Source organism: Crinia signifera, chromosome 1 (assembly GCF_055691185.1).
Source record: "Crinia signifera chromosome 1, ASM5569118v1, whole genome shotgun sequence".
In the NCBI taxonomy this organism is placed as follows: domain Eukaryota; kingdom Metazoa; phylum Chordata; class Amphibia; order Anura; family Myobatrachidae; genus Crinia; species Crinia signifera.
In genome coordinates, this window is record NC_139217.1 from 233,171,027 (window position 1) to 233,192,077 (window position 21,051).

Genomic DNA, 21,051 nt, shown 5'->3' on the forward strand with positions numbered 1-21,051 from the left:
GTACGCTGCCGGGCTAAAAGATTAACCACTTTCAGCCCGGCGGTACGCCCCGCTGCCGCCCCCCGCCCCCCCCTCTCCTGTCATACTCACTTGTCCACGGCGCGCTGCCCCGCTGTGTCCGGCTGGCTGCTGCTGCGGCTGGATGCCGTTAGCGACGCTGGCCGGGTCCAGCCACATGCCCCGCCTCCCTCCGTCCTGCTCCACACGGAGCAGCACTGGCCACCAATGTTTGATTTTGTAAGCCAGTAATATATAGATTGCTGGCACATGCCAGCAATCTATATATTTCTGGATCCACTGGGCACCAATGAAAATCCTAAGCCAGTAATATATAGATTGCTGGCACATGCCAGCAATCTATATATTTCTGGATCCACTGGGCACCAATGAAAATCCTAAGCCAGTAATATATAGATTGCTGGCACATGCCAGCAATCTATATATTTCTGGATCCACTGGGCACCAATGAAAATCCTAAGCCAGTAATATATAGATTGCTGGCACATGCCAGCAATCTATATATTTCTGGATCCACTGGGCACCAATGAAAATCCTAAGCCAGTAATATATAGATTGCTGGCACATGCCAGCAATCTATTTATTACAGGCACCACTGGGCACCAATGATGCTATGGGAATGCATCCTTACTGTTAACAGGCAACAATTCCACTGATTGGTTGTTGCCTGTGTAGTGTCATTTGTGCTGTAAAAACGTTTTGAAGAGCTAAAACGTTTTACCTGCAATGGGAATGGTACTTAAATGGCATTTGAAACTGTAATCTGCTGCAGTGGGAATGCTAAATACCATTTAAGATTACCTGTAAACTTAAACTGGTCTGCAGTGGGAAAGCAGCATAAGATGAAAATCTTGGGCGCCGTGCTAGGAAACAAGTACCTGTGATATTAAGAGAAAAGGTATGATTCTGAAAATGGACCAGCTAAGTCTGCCCTGCCCTTGTTGAAAATTTCTGGCTATGTTTGTATTTCCCTTAAAGCAAAACAATTGTTTTCTGATTTTATGTCTTGCTTATTATAGATGTCCCTTGGCTGATCACAGCTATAATTTTAGCAGCTGCCCAATTGATCATCTATATATGTGTCTAGTATCCGTGAGTCTCTGAAACAGTCATCTGCTGGCTGAGAGTGAAACTACGGGGGAAATTTACTAAAGGAAATTTGTAAAAAATAGGTGTATTTGTATCCAGAAATACACTTATTTTTGACATTTACTATTCCGAAAATACGGCAATTCGTATTCGTATTGATGTGCTATCAATACGAATACGAATTGCCGTATTTTCGGGATAGTAAATGTCAAAAATAAGTGTATTTCTGGATACAAATACACCTATTTTTTACAAATTTCCTTTAGTAAATTTCCCCCTACATCTCTTTCTCACACATGCACAAACACAGAAGGTAGCAAACTAGCTGTCGACGTAGCTCTTGCTTCAAGCGGGCTTACACGTTCGTTATATATTTCACAGCATCCTGATTCTTTTATACTCATTCAACTTTTTTTGTAATCATCAGCCAGATAATTCCCAATTGTTGTTGGATACAAATATATTTGTAACGCAACTACAGCGAGCACACAGCGCCCCACATGCTGGGAACGCAGAAGATAGGATCGCCCCAACACAAGCACGTATTCTCTCACTATTGTTATGTTTATCTTCCCCGCCGGCAGCCGCGCCCTTTCCTTTTATACATGGGGAGGGATCTTGTTCCCTGATCTCCTGCCCTCCTTCCCAGATCTGCGACACAGCCAATAAGTCGCGCGTCGATGACGTCGTAAAACGTCAGCACAGCGCGACCTTTGGCCGCGTCTCGGTGCCGGGCTACAAGAGAATCCTACCTTTCGCACCGCCCTATAAATAAACTAGCGTGGAGGGTGGGGGTCACTGAATAAAGGTTTGTGTGTTATATAACTTATTTCTGGTAAATAAAGCAAAGAGAGAAGTTCTACTATTAGGATTGTTTTTTTTATTATCTGCAGCCTTGTTATAATACGTGGCTTTTATCCCAAAATGTATTTTCATGATGAAGCAGTGATGCTGAAGAAGGATGTCATGCCTGGGAAAGCGTGCACTGACATAAGTTATCTATGGAAACGATTTGTTCTATGAACATTCATTAGACGTGTGTGATATCCATGCCTCTGATATTCTGTCATTTTGCAAAAATAAAAATAAATATTTTTGTGTGTGTTCTAATCTGTATCCTGTTTGTCCTTTTGTTCTTCCTGACGAAAGGTTACAGAAGATTACTGTAGACCATGTCCCAAGCAACCAAGCACCTGACTAGCGTGTTGTGAGTGCACACTATATCATTTACTATTTCAAGTTGATTTAAAACTTTTCAGTTTCTAATGCAAATAAGTGGTCCATTTTCTATTCCAGACATCCTGTCGCCAAAACCCACAGTGGAAATTTTTTGGTTGCAGTAAAACAGGAGAAAGTTGAAGTGCCCAGAACAAGTGGAGAGAAGAACACAGTCACTGAAGAAGAGGTAAAATGCTTGCACTTTTCTGGAACTATTTTGTAGTCACGATTTCTTATACATATAACCATAATCTACTGTGCAGTAATAATTCTTTATAATTAAATCTGAAATGGTACATGTTAGTAAGATAATGGTGTATTTAACTGGACAGTTTCTAAAGTACCACTTTTCCTTTGAATGCAGCCAGTAAAGAAAAGAGGATGGCCAAAAGGAAAGAAAAGAAAAAAAATCCTACCCAATGGACCTAAAGCCCCGGTTACTGGCTATGTGCGGTTTCTGAATGAGCGCAGAGAGCAGATTCGGTCACAACATCCTGACCTACCTTTCCCAGAAATCACCAAGATGTTGGGGGCAGAATGGAGCACTTTGCCAGCTCCTGAAAAGCAGGTCTTCTAAATGTTAATTACATTTTTTTCTGATTATTTATTTATTTATATATATATATATATATATACATATACAAATACAATTTAGGAGGGAGCACTCATGACGATTTTCAATCTTAGTTAATGTATGACAAACTAAGATTACATTAACTAAGATTGAAAATCGTCATGAGTGCTCCCTCCTAAATTGTATTTACATTTCCCTGTTGGGATCAAGGAGGTACCGGACACGCTGATACTGCCAGGAGAGTGCCAGGCGCTTCTACAAATATATATATATATATAATTTATTTTTTGCAAAAACAAAATTATGCCTTAGAGAAAATTAACAGTAAATATTTCCTCCAACAGTGCTTTGCAGGGGCTGCGTTTAGAATTTAAGTATGCTGGAAAAGGTACACATCTAGTAGGGGTAGCGCTGGAGAATCCTTAATCACCCTTCTGCTGATTGGTCAACTAAACTAGTTAGCGCTTTATACATTTAGATTAAATCTTAGTAGGCATATATGGAAATTATGTAATTTGCTTCTCCGACCATTAGGGGGCTGAAAATGGGTGCACACTCCCATCGCTGGCAATGTGGTTGCTCAGCGACCATATTGCTCGCGATATTTGCCCATGTGTACACAGCTTTAGTTGCATTCAGGTCACACAAGTGTGGATGTTTGCTTGTAGGGATTAAAGCCAAAGCTTGGACAGTACTTAGAAAGTTATGTATTTGAGCAGAAAAATTATCAAATCAGAAAGTAACACAGTTTTCCATTACACTGATTTATTTTTCTGAAGAAAAAATAGCATTTCTAATTTAATTGCTATTATTAGAGTAGTTTCTTCTTTGCCATGGAAAAGAAAAGCTTTATGGTACCAGGATCTAAAGAGGTTGCTCAGGCTTTATTTTCATATAATTCAGCAACCTTTTTCAGAGACATGTACTGCGTCTAATGACCATTTGTTATAACAGTTTTGTCTGATCTACTACCGCTGTACTACTTGTTAGACACTGTCCATTCCAGTATGGCTGGTTTATATGTTTACTTGGTAATTGTTCTGATATGTCATTAGTGACTTTCCACATCTTTGAACTCTATACTGAGTCATACAGATGTATAGCATTTGTCATTAATTTCATGCTTGTAAGCTTGTAAAATAAACACATATTTAAGTGATATACTGTAATATTGAGTATGATATTTTAATGTAGAGATATCTGGATGATGCAGAAAGGGACAAACAGCAGTACATGAAGGAACTGAGAGAGTACCAGCAGTCAGAGGCCTACAAGATGTGTGCTGAGAAAATTCAGGAGAAAAAGATAAAAAAAGGTAAACGCTTATTGAAAATACCCTCTTTCTCTGATAACTCATAATTAAATGGTTTCTGTACATAAATGATAATGTTTATGTATTGTATTATAGTTTATTATCCATTATATCGATGGGCTGGTAATTAGCGCAAAAAAAACGCAAGTATACACGTACCCTTGTAGCAAAGTATACATTTCTTATACTGCCCCAGTGTGTGATAGTTCTGTTGCTGGCTATGGTTCAGGCTATATCAATGCAGTCAAAGACTGACACATCACAATAGATTGTACATGAGGGTACAGTGATATAATCCTATAACAGTGAGAAGACCACAAATAATGTAATAAAAAGGAGTTGTGTATCATAAACTATGTTAAGCAGTACTGTACCTTATATACATACACATAGATATATTTTATTTATTATACAAATTTTTATATTTATTTACAGTTTCTTATATAGCGCAGAACTTTTATTTACTGTGACGGCTACCCCAGTCCCTATCTGCTCCATAGATATAGATATTTCTAAGAAAGCATATGAGGAGAGGGCCCTGCTCATGAGAGCTTACATTCTAATGGGGAGGGACAGAGACAGGACTGACATTGAAGGGGTAGAAGTGAGCATAAACAGAAGGTTATAAGAGATGGCTGTGTTTAATGAATTGGGTCTTCAAAGCCCATTTAAAGTAATGTAGGGCGGTGAAGAGTCTGATAGGGAAAGGCAGGAATGGGAAGAAGTTAGCAGGAGAGGTGGTGTGCATTTTGTGTAGTGGAGGGAGTGTAAAGATAGATACAGTCAAATATGTAGGTGGGAGAGCAATGGGTGAGGGCTTTGTAAGTGAATGTGAGAAGCTTGAATTATATTCAGAAGGGGAGCCAGTGTAGGGCTTGTAGTAGGGAGGAAGTGTACATAGTATTTTTGGAGAGGAAGATGAGCTGGACAGCAGCATTAAGGATGGAGAGAGGCAGTTGTCAGGGAGGCTAGAAAGCAGGAGATTGCAGTTGTTCAATCTTGAGATGACCAGTGAGTGGACGAAGGTCCTTGTAGCATCATGAGTGTGAGACGGTCTGATCCTGGAAATATTTTTGAGGTGGAAATGTGAGAGGTGCTGTATGTTTAAAGGAGAGGGCGTAATTAAGAATAACATCATAGCAGTGTACTTGGGTGTTAGAGGAGATGGTTGTTCTATCAATAAACGGTGATATTGTGGGCGGGTGGGAAGAATAAGAGCTCAGTCTTAGACATGTTAAGTTTAATGCTGCTTTTACACCGCAATACCGGCTTAGACCCGGTATTTAAAACATTTTTTAAAACGGGTCAAAGCAGGTTATGCCCCTTTTAGACTGCACATATTACCCGGTATTATACCGGGTCCAAACAGGTTTTGTGGTGTGAAAACAGAATTAAAAACCCTTTCACATGCATGTTAAACACTGCCACTGAGGTCCCTCTATGTGCATATCTAAGGAGCGGGACTCAGTGCAGTCAATATTTAATGAGCGGATCCCCGCCCCCTGCATATGGAATGAGCGGGACCTGCTCCGTGCAGTGAATATTTAACTAGCGGATCCCGCTCATTCCATATTAATGAGTGGGTCCTGCTCATTAAATATTCACTTCACAGAGCGGGTCCCACTCATTCCATATGCAGGGGGCGGGGACCCGCTTATAAAATATTTACTGCACTGGGTCCCGCTCATTCGATATGCAGGGAGCAGGGACCCGCTTATTAAATATTTACTGCGCTGGGTCCCACTCATTCGATATGCACAGAGCGGGACCAGCTCAATGCTCACTACAACCAGGCTCCTAAATATCGTTTCAGACCTGCAAAAAACCTCAGTCTGAAGCAGGTAGGACTCTGTTTTTTACAGTTTTGAAATACCATTTGTTTCTACGGTAAATTCACTCTGGACCTTTCAGACCGCACATATTACTTTTTGAAACAGTAAAAAAAACTGCAATATAACGGGTAATAAGTGCAGTCAGAAAGCGGCATTCGAAAGCACTGGGACATCCAAGAAGAGCTAGCAGAGAGACCGTTGAAAATATGAGTGAGGAGAGAGATCAGTAGTGGTAGATTTAAGTATCCTTAGCATAGAGGTGATATTGAAAGTCAAATAAGTTCACCTAGAGAGGATATAGGTATATAGATATTAACAAATAACTTAAGGAGGCGCTAAGGGGCTGAGGAAAAAAATCTGCACTACTATAAATCCTCCGTTAGTGGAGGAAGAGGCAAGGAATAAAGTGAAAGATATAGAAGTGCACAACAATTTATAACATACAATTGAACCTTTACTTGGCTCATATAACAGTAAAAAAATATATATTTTTTAAAGGAAACACAATGTTTATTTTTCTTATTAAACACTTAAAACATGGGCGAGGTCTAAGGTGGTAAGGAGATGTACGCCGTTAGTAAAACCTCTTTAAACTGTAATGGCATACCAGTTAGGTCGTAGCACATATGCATACGTGTAAAATACTATGCAATGTATGTTCCTCCATGGGCCACAGAAGATCTACAAATCAATATAGAGCAGACTTTAATTGACATAGTCAGGAGAGCATGTGTACAAAAAGGTAAGTATATAGGAGAAAGTAAGTATATAAAAAGGGGTACTATCAAGAATAAAAGTGTAAACATACCAATTAACAATTAATAGTGGTGAAGTATGGGGCACTTCAATACATGAAGTTCCTTTTTTTAGGTTACACTAAAAACCAGGAATTGTGGATGGTTTCTATAATATAAATATGATCCCATAAACTAGAATAGAGAGGATCAGGTATATACATATAGTAAAAACAGATTTTCACATTCCATATCTGTAGTCAGACATAGGCAGATAACCGGCTCAGAAAAATCAGCAGTGAAGTTTATACTACCTAAAAAATATATAGATGGATATTAATCCATAGGCTTTACACTAAAAAAAAAGAAAAAAAAGAAATATATAATAAAAAAAATATATATATATATATATTTCTCATGTGTAGCAGCCCGTTTGGCATAAGATATTCTACAACATGCCAATCAAATGTTGATATATAATGTGTGCGGGTAGCTGACCCAAAAAATAGTATCCTACACAAATATTAATACATTCTCTCTCTGCACATGTTACATTTGGCCATTAGACAGAATTTGCTTTTGCGAGTGAACCAGAATCAGGCCATATGTTGGGTACAATTGAATGTTCCACACACTAGACTTTAGAAGCGGTAAATTTAAGGAAAAAAAGTGAATCGGATACATAAAAACAGAGAAAAGCTCCCTAGCCACTGCCCGCACCCCCTTAACCGTCTCCCTGAAGCAGAGAAAGACAGGGTTTCTGCCATCCGCCACCGAGTGAAGGGGATATGCATGCCTGTGAGACACTCAAGTGTCCCCGTCAAATGCAGCTCCTCTCCGCGAGAAAAATAAAAAAACTCCCTTTTTCGGGGAGTAAATGATCCAGGGCCATAATCTCCGGTCCGGAGTTGCATTCCATGTGCGTTCCACTTATAATGCTTCCTGTTCTGGTGGGCGCATGGCCTTGTGCAGGCCAAAGAAAACCCATATAGGGTGTGGATAAGTCCACGTGTTTTTGTGACCTATAGGGGTAACTTAATCCGTACACATAGTTAATAGCCCAAGTTTCATGGAGTAAGTGGACCGGGGCCATCGGGTCCGGTCCCACTGTGTGCTCCACCTGTAGTACCTCAGATTCCGGTGGGCACACGGCTGAGTGCAGGACACAATAAGGGTGAAAATGTTCCAACTTGTGATAGAGATATAGATATATCTATACCTCTATCTTTATCTCTAACTAGTTTTATAATAAAAAAAAAAAATAATAAAATAAACAAAAAGGCTTTTTAATTGTTGCTTTTTACACCCTTATGGGTGATTACTATGTTAAATGCCCTAAGCGTGGCGAGTGGCGGCGGTACGCGTCTTCTGACCTTTTCATACCCCCACTATCAATATCGGCGTGGTGTTGATTTTAGATAGTGTGGCGAGCGCAGCGAGCCTCCGAGCCCGAAGCGTGGCAAGGGGACGCAGATTACTTCGCATGTAATTCGCGTCCCCTCGTGGGGCTCGCTGCGCTTGCCACACTATCTAAAATCAACTCCATGGCGACGTGGATAGTGGGGGTATGAAAAGGTAGGAGGAAGCGTTCCACCGCCCCTCGCGGGCTCTCTGCGCTCGCCACGCTTCGGGGTGGCATTGATAGTGGGGGTGGCGTTAACAATGGGGGTGCATTTAACATAGTAATTGCATTGCATGCCATTTTAATGGCATGCAATGCAATATTTTATTGTACAGTGCGGGTCTTTGGACCTGAAAATTGGGTCCCATCGCATCCCTTAATTAGTGGTATGCGATGCGATGGGCGCCGTAATAATAAGTACCAAAGGGATTATCCTTTAGGCCCCTGATGGCTAACCTTGACACTCCAGCTGTTGTTAAACTACACGTCCCAGCTTGCTCTGCTTCAGTTTTGCTATTTGGCCATGCTAAATCTGATGCAGAACATGCTGGGATGTGTAGTTCAACAACAGCTGGATTGTCAAGGTTAGCCATCAAGGCTTTAGGCCTTTTCAGCCCCTGGCAAAAGCCAAGTGACAGGCTTTTCCCAATTAGTCCAGTTCCCATAGGAGTAAACCAAGAACAAAGTAATCTTGGGCTGCCAGATGTCTGGCTTCAAAACTGGATGATAAACCTTCTGCCTGTTGGAATGCGTCTACTTCTGGGTGACTCTAGAGTTGCAGGCTGACTTCTTCACTTTGCGAAGTCCTGGGTTCAGACCACCACACCTGGGTGCAGGATGTGGTCTCTCGTGGATATATTACCACCTTTCATATGGTCCGGAGTTATAATACCAGTTCCATTATTCAGAAATGGACAGAGTTTGACTCCACGCTGTTCCAGGTACATACCAATTTTTTTTTTTCTTTTTTTGACCCATACTCAATCTCAGGGATCTTAACAGGTATGTCTGGTTTCACATGAAAACTCTGTTCCATTGTCCTGGCATTGGAACCTGGGGACTTTTATGGCTTCCTTGGACATTCTGAATACATAACTTGATGTACCTATTTACCAGTATCAGTGTGATTGTCGCTATCCTTTACTGATTTTTCATTCAGACAGAGCTGTCCTTAGGACAAGGTCTGGATGCTTCTTAAGATGGTCTCCAAACTTCATATCAATGAAGAGATTCCAGCTCCAAGCTTTCCAATCGCCTAACACTTTTCACAAGTGATAAATTGTTGTGTGTAATGTGAACTAAGTTTATCCATAAAGCTGATGCTCAGTTAGTTCTGTACGGTTTTCACAAGTGGTTGGCTTGCTAACAAGCAGAGCTTGCCTAGATGGCTTTGTATGACCATTGCTCCGGCATACATAGTAGCGGATCTATCTGTTCCTGTATTGCTCAAGGCACATTCCAGTCTCCTATATAATGTGTATATATGCGATAGGTGTCCAGTAAGTTTTGAATGTGCAGTGGATAGGTAGAGGTAGACATAATCTGATTGTAAACTCTGACTAAAGTTTTTGTGAAATGTCAAGGCACAGAACCATGTGTATGCAGCACTGCACACCAAAGAAGTCCACATGTTCACCTCCTCTACTAACTCACAATGGTGCTCAACAGTGGCTACTGGAGAGCCAACGTTGTCTATGATTAGAAGAGTCATCTGCACCAGTACGAGTAGTTTGACAAACTGTGCTCTATTTTTGGAGAGGCAGCACCGTCCCTCACCACTGAGTTTTGAGCGGTTTGCAGAAATTTGGTGCGGGAGACAGTTCTTGAAAGATGAGGAGCTCTGCAGGTGACCTTTTTCTGCCATCGCCGAGGACAAATCTTGCCCTGAACAAAGTTTCAGAATGCTGTGTACTCATCAGCTGACTTGAGTAGAAAGAAGCTCGAGTGATATGGCCCGGAATATGCTAGCCAGGATTGATGGAGGTTGCTTAAATTCTGGGAGATCATCAGTGGTGGTGAATCCTGGATTTGCCGTTTCAACCCTGAGACCAAACAGTCAGCTTAGTGGCTCTCAATTGGAGGTGTGCCTCCACAGACATTTCGATGTAGCCAAGAAAGGAGGACTTGCATAACGGTTTATTTCATTCTTCTGTACTGGTATGGGGAGTTTCCTTTCGGTCCCGGATAATCTCTGACATACAGTGCTGCAGTAAACCTCTTTATTTTTAGATGTACTTTTGTTCTGTGGGATAATATAAGGTTGAATTATCCTTTGGAGATGCAGCAGTAGCAGAATAAAAGCGCTTGAGGTTGCTGGATTTACCTACATTTTTCTGACTGCTGTGGATGTTCACTTCATACTCTGAGCTGGCAGGATGATTGTTTTTTACATAAATGTTACATTTTATTTCAGTTCTTGAGAACTTTAAATTAATTCGCCATATGACTACAGGTTGGGTTGGCAGAGTAGTTTGCTAATGAAAGCTTTTATTGTTTTGCACTGATCTATGGATTAATTGAAAGGTGTCCTCCATGGCCCTGGAATATTATAATTTTTCATTCATGCCAATGGTGGTCACTGGGACAGTGGGGTGTGGGTGGAGCTTCAGCTACAGGCACCAAGTAGAATAGAGTTCTTCAAGTGCAGCCCAGGCTCCTCCTCCTCCACGCCCCTACAGGCTTCAGTTGTTTCTTGGTGCCTCAAGGCACAGGTACCATGGGACAGGGCTCCGTGCCCTGTCTAATATCTTTATTTTTAATTTTTTTTTTTTTTTTTTTTTTTTTTTTCCTTTTACACGGAGACAGCGTTACGCTGCTCCCCTGTGGCTGGCAGCGGCGCGCTGACTTACATAGCCAGACCCGCCGCTCTCCTCATGACACGGAGGACGCCGCGCTCCACCACAGGTAAGCGGGTCCTCCATGTGAGGTGACGCGCGCACCATATCAGGGGCGCACCGCTAGCGGTCGAGTCACCGGGCGGGGTGCAGCCCGGGTGACCCTGGCAGTGGCACCCAGTCTTTTCTGCGCGGCCACTAGACCACCAGGTAGCCGTACTGTGGAACGCCATTTTGGTTAATGGCGCAGGGCACTGATGGTTCCAGGGGAGGCGGGGCTTTGATCCACAGCTCCCCGCCTCCACGCTCAGAGCGGCATAACGCTGGTTTTCCCGCCTGAGCTTAGCTTCCCCACGCCCCAGCAGCGTTCTGAAGACGCCATTACGCGGGACTACACTGTGGGAGAAGTGCACCGGAATCCCTGCTCCTCTACACGCTACAGGAACAGGTTTTTCAGCAGTCCTCTGTACCTCAGTATTGGCCTGAGAGTCAGAGAGGATAGTGTCTTATTTTCTACTGTCATCCATCTGTATACCTTTATAGTTTCAGAGGGTGTTACTGTCCACTGTATTCATTGTTATCAGTGCAGGGCCTGTCTGTGTTAACATGTCACAGAAAAACCCCAAAGCAAAGCCAGCTAGGGAATCACCTAAACTGCATGCTTATACATGCACTAACTGTAAGGAGAATTATTCCTCCATACAGGAACAAGCTGGTTTGTGTGAACGCTGTTCTGCACAAGACTCCCTGGGGGGCCCCTCAGTCCCAGCTCGTGGGGAACCCAGTTGGGCTTCCACTCTCTCAGCAGCCATGAAGGAGTTAGCAACTCAGTTAGCTGCAAACAGAGAGTCTGCTGCGCAGCCATTGCCAGCTCAGCCTGCTGTTGCTGCATCAGAGCCGTCCTGGGTACAGGGTTTGTCCTCCTCTGTTCAGGATTTAGTCCAGGTGTCTGCTTCTCTGCAGTCTGCATTGAGGGCCCCACCTAAGCGCAAAGCACAAGCCCCTTTAGCCTCTAATCAGTTAGATGCTGGGGATGACTTAGACGACCAGAGGGTCGACACAGATGATGATCCTGACATAGATGATGTCGACATAGATGAACCTGACAAGGAGGAAAGGATGACCCAGTCCAGAGTAGACTCCTTGGTTAAGACTGTAAGGATGTCTCTCAATATACAGGACTCCCAGGCCACAACATCTGACACACTTCTTTTTAAGAAGAAAAAGAAGGAGTTAGCTCTTTTTCCCTCAAATTCAGACTTAAATGAAGTTTTATCTGAGGCGTGGCAACACCCTAACAAAAAGTTCCTAGTGTCCAAACGCCTGATTTCCTTCTTTCCGTTCGCGCCAGCGGACCGTAAGAAATGGGAGGAGCCGCCACAGGTTGATGCTCACGTGGCCCGCCTAGTTAAGGCCACAACCCTTCCCATCCCTACAGTGGCCTCTCTTAAGGATCCTACTGATAGGAAGATTGAACACTGTCTAAAGTCTGTGTTTTCCAATGCTGGTGTGTCAGCAAGGCCGGCTATGGCCTCAGCCTGGGTGGCAAAGGCAATTGCTACTTGGGCTGACTCTTTACAGGAGCAAATATCCTCAGGTACACGTCGCTCTGAATTGCTGTCAACGGTGGACCTCATTAGGGAAGGGGCCACATACCTGGAAGAGGCAGCCATAGATGCAGCGGCCCTCTCCTCTAAAATTTCAGCCTCTTCAATTGCTGCCCGGCGTGCACTGTGGCTGCGCACTTGGAACGCAGATTCTGATTCCAAAAAGGCATTAGAAGCCCTTCCTTTTTCAGGGGAAGTACTGTTCGGCTCTGAGCTGGACAAGATTGTAGCCACCATTGCTACGTCAAAAACAGCTTTTCTGCCTTCGGCACCAGCTAGGCAGAGATCTCAGTCCTTTCGGACCTTCCGTCCACAGGGGAGGCCCAGGGGTCAGCCTTCATCAAGGGCACAGCCCGCCGCAAGGCGTCCATCCGCCCCCAAACCCAAACAGTCCTGGGCGGGTCGCCGTCAGGCCCCTAAACAGGCCGACAAGCCTGCAGCATGAGAATCAGGCGGCCCACCAACCACGTCAGGTGGGCGGTCGCCTGTTGTCTTTTGCCGGGGTTTGGCAGGCCACTACCACCGACAGGTGGGTGAACACCATAGTGGCACAGGGTTACTCCCTCTCTTTTCAGGGGCGTCCGCCATCTCGGTTTTTCACAACAGGCATGCCTCGGGAGAAGGACAGAGCGGCTGCTCTGACCAGCTCCATTCACTCCCTACTGGCAGCAGGGGTCATAGTACCTGTTCCACTTTCTCAGCGAGGAGCAGGTTTCTATTCAAGCCTGTTCCTGGTGACAAAGCCGGACGGGTCTTTCCGGCCCATCCTCAACTTGAAGGGCCTGAACAAACATCTCTGCGTTCCCAAGTTCAGGATGGAGTCCCTCAGGTCTATCCTGCAGGCCCTGGAACCGGGGGACTTCATGGCATCCCTGGACATCCAGGATGCCTACCTCCATGTGCCAATTCGGCCGGACAGCCAGTGCTACCTCAGGTTTGCAGTCAAAAGCAACCACTACCAGTTCATAGCCCTCCCCTTCGGGCTGGCAACAGCGCCACGAATCTTTACAAAGATTATGGCCACCATGGCGGCGGCCCTGAGGGCCCAGGGCGTTCGGCTACTACCGTATCTGGACGACCTCTTAATACTGGCTCAATCCGCACAGACACTCCAGGGCCATCTGGAGCTAACGGTTTCCCTCCTGCAGACCCACGGCTGGCTCATAAATTGGAAGAAGTCCTCAACAACCCCATCACAGCGGATGGTGCATCTCGGAGCCGTGATAGACACAAAAACCCTCAGGGTTTACCTGCCGGAGGACAAGTGGATACTCCTCAGAGACCTCCTAAAGCTCTTCCTGAAGCAGCACAGGGTCTCTGTGTACTTGTGCATGAAAGTCCTAGGCAAGATGGTCTCTTGTTACGACATGGCGGAATTCGCGCAATTCCATTCCAGGCCACTGCAGAGGGAAATGCTGCGTCACTGGAACCGTTCCCAGCCAAGCCTAAAATCACAGACCTTTGTTCTGTCCAGGCACACACGTCTGTCGCTCACATGGTGGCTCAGTCCTCTAAACCTTCAAAAAGGGCGCCAGTTTGTCATCCCTCAGTGGGTGATGTTAACAACGGACGCCAGCCTCCGAGGGTGGGGAGCTGTTCTGGCGGAACACTCCTTCCAAGGCCGTTGGTCAAGGGAGGAAGCGCTACTCCCAATAAACATACTGGAGCTAAGAGCCATCCTGTTAGCCCTCAAGTCGGCAGGCCCTCTGATTCACTCCAAACCGGTGAAGATACAATCGGACAATGCCACTGCGGTGGCATATGTCAACCACCAGGGGGGGACCAGGAGCCTAGCGGCCATGAGGGAGGTAACAGCCATTCTACAGTGGGCAGAACATCACCTGTTAGCTCTGTCAGCGGTACACATCCCAGGGGTCCAGAACTGGGAGGCCGACTTTCTAAGTCGCCAGGAGGTACTATCAAGCGAATGGGAGCTCCACGAGGATGTGTTCCAGGAACTGGTCAACAAATGGGGACTCCCACAAATAGACCTAATGGCCTCAAGCGTCAACAAAAAGTTACCCCGTTACGGGGCTCGCGCAAGGGACCCACAGGCATATCTGGTGGATGCCCTGTCGGCTCCATGGCCATTCTCCCTGGTCTACATTTTTCCCCCAGTGGCACTGCTACCAAGAGTCATCAGGCGCCTCAAGCAAGAAGGGACCACAGCAATCCTCCTGGCACCAGACTGGCCCCGCAGAGCCTGGTACTCAGACCTTCGGGAGATGTCTCTACAGCCACCTTGGAGGCTGCCAGCTCGTCCGGACTTGCTAGTACAAGGACCATGCCTTCACCCGAATCTAGGCAGACTAGCTTTGACGGCATGGCTCTTGAAACGGAAGTTTTAAGAGAGAAGGGTTTTTCTTTACCGGTAATAAAAACCATGATAGCGGCAAGGAAACCGGCTTCTTCCCGGATCTACTATGGAATCTGGAAGGCTTTTTTCATCTGGTGTGCAAAGAAGAACTTTCCGCCTAGGGAGTTTCGGCTGTCCAGGATCCTGGCCTTCTTGCAAGCGGGCCTCGATTTGGGCCTTAGGTTGTCCTCCTTAAAGGTCCAAGTTTCCGCTCTCTCTATTTTGTTTCAGCGGAAATTAGCAAAGAGGATGGCTATACAGACCTTTCTACAAGGCGTCCTTCACATACAGCCTCCCTTTGTGCCTCCAATCCAGCCTTGGGACCTCACAGTGGTTCTCTCAGCACTACAAAAACCACCGTTTGAGCCTCTAGAATCCGCAGAGCTCAGGTGGCTAACATGGAAAACAGTGTTCCTACTGGCTATTTCTTCAGCCAGAAGAGTTTCGGACCTGTCAGCATTATCCAGTGCATCTCCGTACCTAGTGTTCCACCCGGACAGGGCAGTCTTAAGAACAAAAAAGGAGTTCCTGCCCAAAGTTGTTTCCAGTTTTCACATAAACCAGGATATCGTTGTTCCTGCCTTCTCCCAGTTGGAGGACTCCCCAGAGTTACGCTCTTTGGATGTTACAAGAGCTTTAAAAGTTTACGTTAATAGGACTCAATCCTTACGCAAGACAGAGGCCCTGTTCGTGCTCTATGATGCAAACAAGAGAGGTTGGCCGGCAACGAAGCAGACATTGGCTCGATGGTTGCGGCTAACCATAAAACAGGCTTATGTATCTGCTGATAAGCCAGTTCCATCCTCTATCAGAGCCCACTCCACACGTGCGGTAGCAGCCTCTTGGGCGGCTCATCAGGGAGCCTCTGCAGAACAGTTGTGTCGCGCGGCCACTTGGTCCTCTCCACATACCTTTCTAAAATTTTACCATTTTGACACGTTCGCCAGGGCAGATTCTGCTTTTGGGCAACGCGTCATCAGTGCAGCTCAGGTGCGTTCCCTCCCGTAAAAGGGACAGCTTTGGGACGTCCCACTGTCCCAGTGACCACCATTGGCATGAATGAAAAAAGGGGATTTTGGTCCTACCTGTAAAATCCTTTTTTCTGAATCCATGGTGGACACCGGGCACCCGCCCTCGCACACTGATCTACAGTAATGGGGGTCGGCTTACACCTTCCTGAAACTTTTTCTCCCTTTGGGTTGCTGGTTTCTTTCCTATTTCTCTTCCTTTTCCTGTACCTTGCGGGTAAGCTGTTGAACAAACTGAAGCCTGTAGGGGCGTGGAGGAGGAGGAGCCTGGGCTGCACTTGAAGAACTCTATTCTACTTGGTGCCTGTAGCTGAAGCTCCACCCACACCCCACTGTCCCAGTGTCCACCATGGATTCAGAAAAAAGGATTTTACAGGTAGGACCAAAATCCCCTTTTTCCTCAGGCAGGGGTGAGTTTCTTAGCTACGGCAGGAATGTCGCAAATGGAAACCCTTTTGGATTTTTTACATAAGAAAGGGGATTCATGTTTCGTAAAAATATTTATGTTGAAATGTAATCTCCTTTAGGTATATGTGTACTGAACTTAAACCATCACTATGGGGCGTATTCAGTCTAGGCCAAGTTTTTCACCAGGTGAAAAGAACCTTTTCACCTGGCTATCAGTATTCAGATACTGACCCATTATGCCCGTTCTATGAGTACATTTTTCACTCATGCCATTTTGACAAAACCACATGAACACCCAGGTGACAAATACCCCATATATATTAAATGCTAAAACCTAACCTTATTGAAGTAAATTATAAACAGTGACTTGTTGGACCAAATTGCTCTTTAACAGGAAGTGAAACTAAAATCTTCCTGTATATGGACATAGGCCCCCTATTCTCACTTGCAAAGGCAAATTCCTTCTCAAATGGACAAAACCATGTGCACTGCAGGGGGGCAGATATAAAATGTGCAGAGATTTAGATTTGGGTGAGTTATTTTGTTTCTGTGCAGTGCACATGGTTTTGTTCATTTGAGAAGGAGTTTGCCTTTGCGAGTGAACCAGGATAAAGGCCATAGATTGTAGGTAGGAGCAGACAAGCGACTAAACCATTTTGTAGGGCTTTTAACGCTTAATGAAATTTGTTGTACTAACCATAATCTTTTATAATATTTTATTGTATTTATAATGACAACTAATTGATGGATTTTACTGGGCTTTGGTTCATAAAGGTTTGAATTTATTTATGTTCTTTATATTTCCATTCCACAGAAGAAACTGGTGCATCAGCGGTTAGTACTTTGTTGAATGGACACATGCAAAAGGTTGGTGACATAATGCCCTTATTACACAAGTTTTGTGGGACTATGCAGTGAACTTTGTCTTGCTTTTATGGTACATATTTTTGGAATATATATTCAATATGTATACATATTGCAAACCTGGCAGTGACTTAATAGGAGAGCAAAAGAGCCCTCTGGATACAATTTTGTACTCGCTGTTCTTATGGTAGTATGAGGAACCAATAGTTGACTAAAGTTATAAAACGTGACCACCTTACTACTTTCCTGACACCCTTGTGACTCTCTCAGGGGTATATGATTTATAATCTGGTTGTCTCTCAGTATTTAAATCAGTTGACCAAACATTTGTAAGCTCATACAATTATCAGCAGCTATAAACAGTGAGCTGATCTGTAACTAAATATAAAAACCATTTAGTTAAAATTATATGTTAAAAATATTAAGTCTAGGTTCTTGCTAGGTCAATTTTTTCTAAAAGGCAAAATGTACCCTTACCTTTTACCGGCACCCTGCTAAATCAACCTGCCTCTGCTGAGCCACCATTGAGTGAATAGATGCCATGTGTAGGGAAGCCAATCCCGGGGCATTTTTTCAATCCCGGGATTCGGGATTGAAAAATGCTCAATCCCGGGATTCCCGGGATCCCGGGATTGGCTTTCCTAATAAAAAAACGCCCTGGCCGCCGCGCATTTACTTACATTTGCAGGGGCGGCCGGCGGCCGGGTTGATGGGTGGGAGCCGGGTGGGCAGCTTCATCCGGCCAGCGGCAGGGTGGGAGCCGGGATACCGGGTGGGCAGCTTCCTACTTCGGGAGCCGGGTTGCTGGGTCGGCTTGCTGGCTAGGTGGGCGGGCGGGCGACTTCATAATGCGGAGTTGCTTGCTTGCTGGGTGGGCTGGCTAGGTGGACGGGCGGCTTCATCTCTGCCTGCCTGCCTGCGCAGCGTGACCTCTCACGCTGAGAGGTCATGCTGCGCAGGGTTGCTCTTCCGGGTATGGGAGTATCCGGGCAGCGGCTGAGCGAGTGCTCAGACGCTGCCCGGCATTAGACTGCGCATGCGCAGTCTAATCCCGAAAATCCCGGGATTGGAAACTCCAATCCCGGGATTGAAATCCCGGCGTTTTGGGGGCCAAATCCCGGGATCCCGCCGATCCCGATCCCGGGATTGGCCACCCTAGCCATGTGCATACGCACAGCATCTATTCAATTAAGTGGAGAGCTTGGGGGAAGCCCAGCACTTCCGTATGTGCCAGGCATATCCCATCAGTGACACTGTCGGGTATGCGCCAAGCCCCCTTATCAAGCAAACCCTGCTCACATCCATAGGGATCAATAATAATGTAGTATGCAATTGTAAGTGTTAAATTGGAATACTTTTTTTTTGGGGGGGGGGGGGGGGGGGGTTGTAGCCATACCTTCCTGCTGTGTTGGTGTCAGCTCTGCTGCTCTTTCCCACTGCCTGCACTTTGGGTGCTCTCCTGAAGATCACCCCTACATCGTGCAGTAAAGCTGGCCATACACTTTAGGATTTATTGTCCAATCTGGCTGGTTAGAACAAAAATCTGGTAATCTATGAACGTTGACTATTGCTTCAAAATGCTGGAAAACTGGCAAACGGTCATTCAGAAATTACTAGATTTTTGTTTCAACCAGCCATATTGAATGATAAATGTTTAGGTCTATGGCCAGCTTAACTCAAAGCTCCCTTACCTCTGCTGTGGGAATTTCTGCTTTACTCCTGTTTCCGGGTGGGGAGCATCTTCGTGGGTCCCCACCGCAGCCTCCTGTCTGTTGGACACTGATGCTGGCTCCACTGCAGCTGCTGACTTTTTCCCCATGTCTAGCTTTCTGCCTTGTGTTGGTTCCCCGAATCTGGTCCTGATTAGAGGCACTTTGTCAGAGGTCACTTCCTTTTAGTTTACTCCCAGTTTAGGTTACTTACAACCATGAGCTTACCAGTAGCGTGTGAGTCTATGTCAATTAATTTGGTTACTTAAGTTTCTAATGATAATCAATGGGCAGATTTTACCTATGGGCTGCAGGACTGTACTCCCAGGTAAAATTCAACTCCCCCGCTCAGCCGCAGACACTATAGGCAGTCCCATTGTGAGGTGCTTCCTCCCTCTGTGGCTGCCAGGCCAGCCTATGATAAGAAGAGCGCTGGCTTCCCAAAGGAAACTGCAGTACATGGGCAGTCAAACTGCGGCGTCTGTTATCTGGGGCCACACATAGCATGCAAGCAGGTTTCGTTCAGCCGGTCCTGCTTAGCCGGGAGGAGCCTGCACAAAGGCTCCAATGCGTCTGCCCACACACATACGCAACGGGGCAGCTGTGTCCAACCGCATTATGCTACGATTGGAAAGGACGACGGGATGACTGGATTTCAAGGCAAACGCATACATTTGAATGTATGTGTCCCTTGAAATCCAGTCAGCAGTGGCCAGATCCTGTTCTGTTACTTTATTTATTTATTTTTTCCATAAGACATATTTTGGCATGGGGTGCCTTGAACAAAGGCTGATATTCTTGGGCTACCCTGGTCAAGGAAGCAAGAAAGTTTAGAAACCACTGCCCCAGAGTAAAAAAGATAAATGGGAGACTTTAGTCATAGTTTACACCTCAGTACTTTGAAATAATGTATATTTCATCAAATCTAGGAGCCAGCACGATCTGTTAAGTAGATAGGTGTGCATCAGTTTAATTTTACATAATTATAAACTGGTTTTGATCATTTGGTTCTGCTTCTCTAAAGTGCCTTTCTGACTGTATGAAAGATTGCTTCACCGTTTATGATTAATTTACTTAAAAAATAAATGGTTCTACAAATTTTAAAAAATATTGTACATTTTTACCAGTTATAAGTTGGTAATAGATTTGCGGGACAGAAAAGTCCAAGTGAAGCATCAGGCTAAACTTGGTCACCACCTCATGCAAACAATGGTAAATTTGCAACATGTGCTTTCCCACAGTGAGGTCTTGTATGTTAACATTCCTATAAAAATGTGAAGTTCATTCACCTCATTTTTTTATAATTATTGAGAAACGTATTACTTTTTCTTCCCCCTACTCACTTGGATTATCCCTGGCCAAACTGAAACATTTTTTTATCTGTATCTACAGGCCGGTGAATCCCAGAGTGACGGGTTTTCAACTTTTGATGTTCCTATATTTACGGAGGAGTTTTTGGATCAAAACAAAGGTGACTTTTTGTAATTTGTTCATTTTAATTTAGGTTGTTATCCCTAAAGAACATCTGAAAACAGTAGTTTTCAGTGATTTTTATTTCACTTATTCACTGAGAAAATGCTAGAAAAAGATTGCGTTGGAGAGGATTTGTAGGTAGGAGTTGGGCACCGCTCATCTGTTTCCTCTGTTGCGGTTCTCTCAGGGCTATAAATGAGTGGAGGTGTTTGGCGGTGAGATAGAATTTGTGCAGTTAAATCCATACTTTTTTCACTTAAGTCATGTTAGACTCAATAGGGCAGATTTAGTTACCCACAGAGCTACTCAACTCTGCATTTTCCTGCGCATTAGGTGATGGAGTCTATGGGGTTTTCCCAGTGTTTCGACAATTTTGTTTTATTGGGCAATCTAATTTAGATGGGGCAAGTGTAGAGAGATTTTTTTATCATCTTTTAGTTTAGTCTATATTGAGTTTCGAAACACCAGGAACTGAAAAGGCCACTAAACTAGTGTTTTTATTCAAAATGATTATTGCCAGTCGCATGTCCAGTGCTAGCATTTAATTCCATTTTTGTCTGTGTATTTCTCTGAAGTGCTTTTTTATTATCCAT

The 21,051-nt window shown here is 44.7% G+C and overlaps 1 protein-coding gene across 2 annotated transcripts in view; it reads left to right on the forward strand.

Moving 5' to 3' along the window:
- The first annotated feature begins 1,773 nt into the window (after nt 1-1,773).
- Nucleotides 1,774-21,051, forward strand: part of HMG20B (high mobility group 20B) — a 39,558-nt gene continuing 20,280 nt past the window's right edge. For both annotated transcript variants that reach the window (XM_083179435.1, XM_083179436.1), the window contains exons 1-7: nt 1,774-1,915; nt 2,257-2,314; nt 2,404-2,512; nt 2,690-2,893; nt 4,094-4,214; nt 17,227-17,279; nt 20,378-20,456. In XM_083179435.1, the coding sequence (XP_083035561.1) occupies nt 2,280-2,314; nt 2,404-2,512; nt 2,690-2,893; nt 4,094-4,214; nt 17,227-17,279; nt 20,378-20,456 (601 nt within the window). In that variant the 5' untranslated portion in view covers nt 1,774-1,915; nt 2,257-2,279. The remainder of the gene's footprint in view (nt 1,916-2,256; nt 2,315-2,403; nt 2,513-2,689; nt 2,894-4,093; nt 4,215-17,226; nt 17,280-20,377; nt 20,457-21,051) is intronic.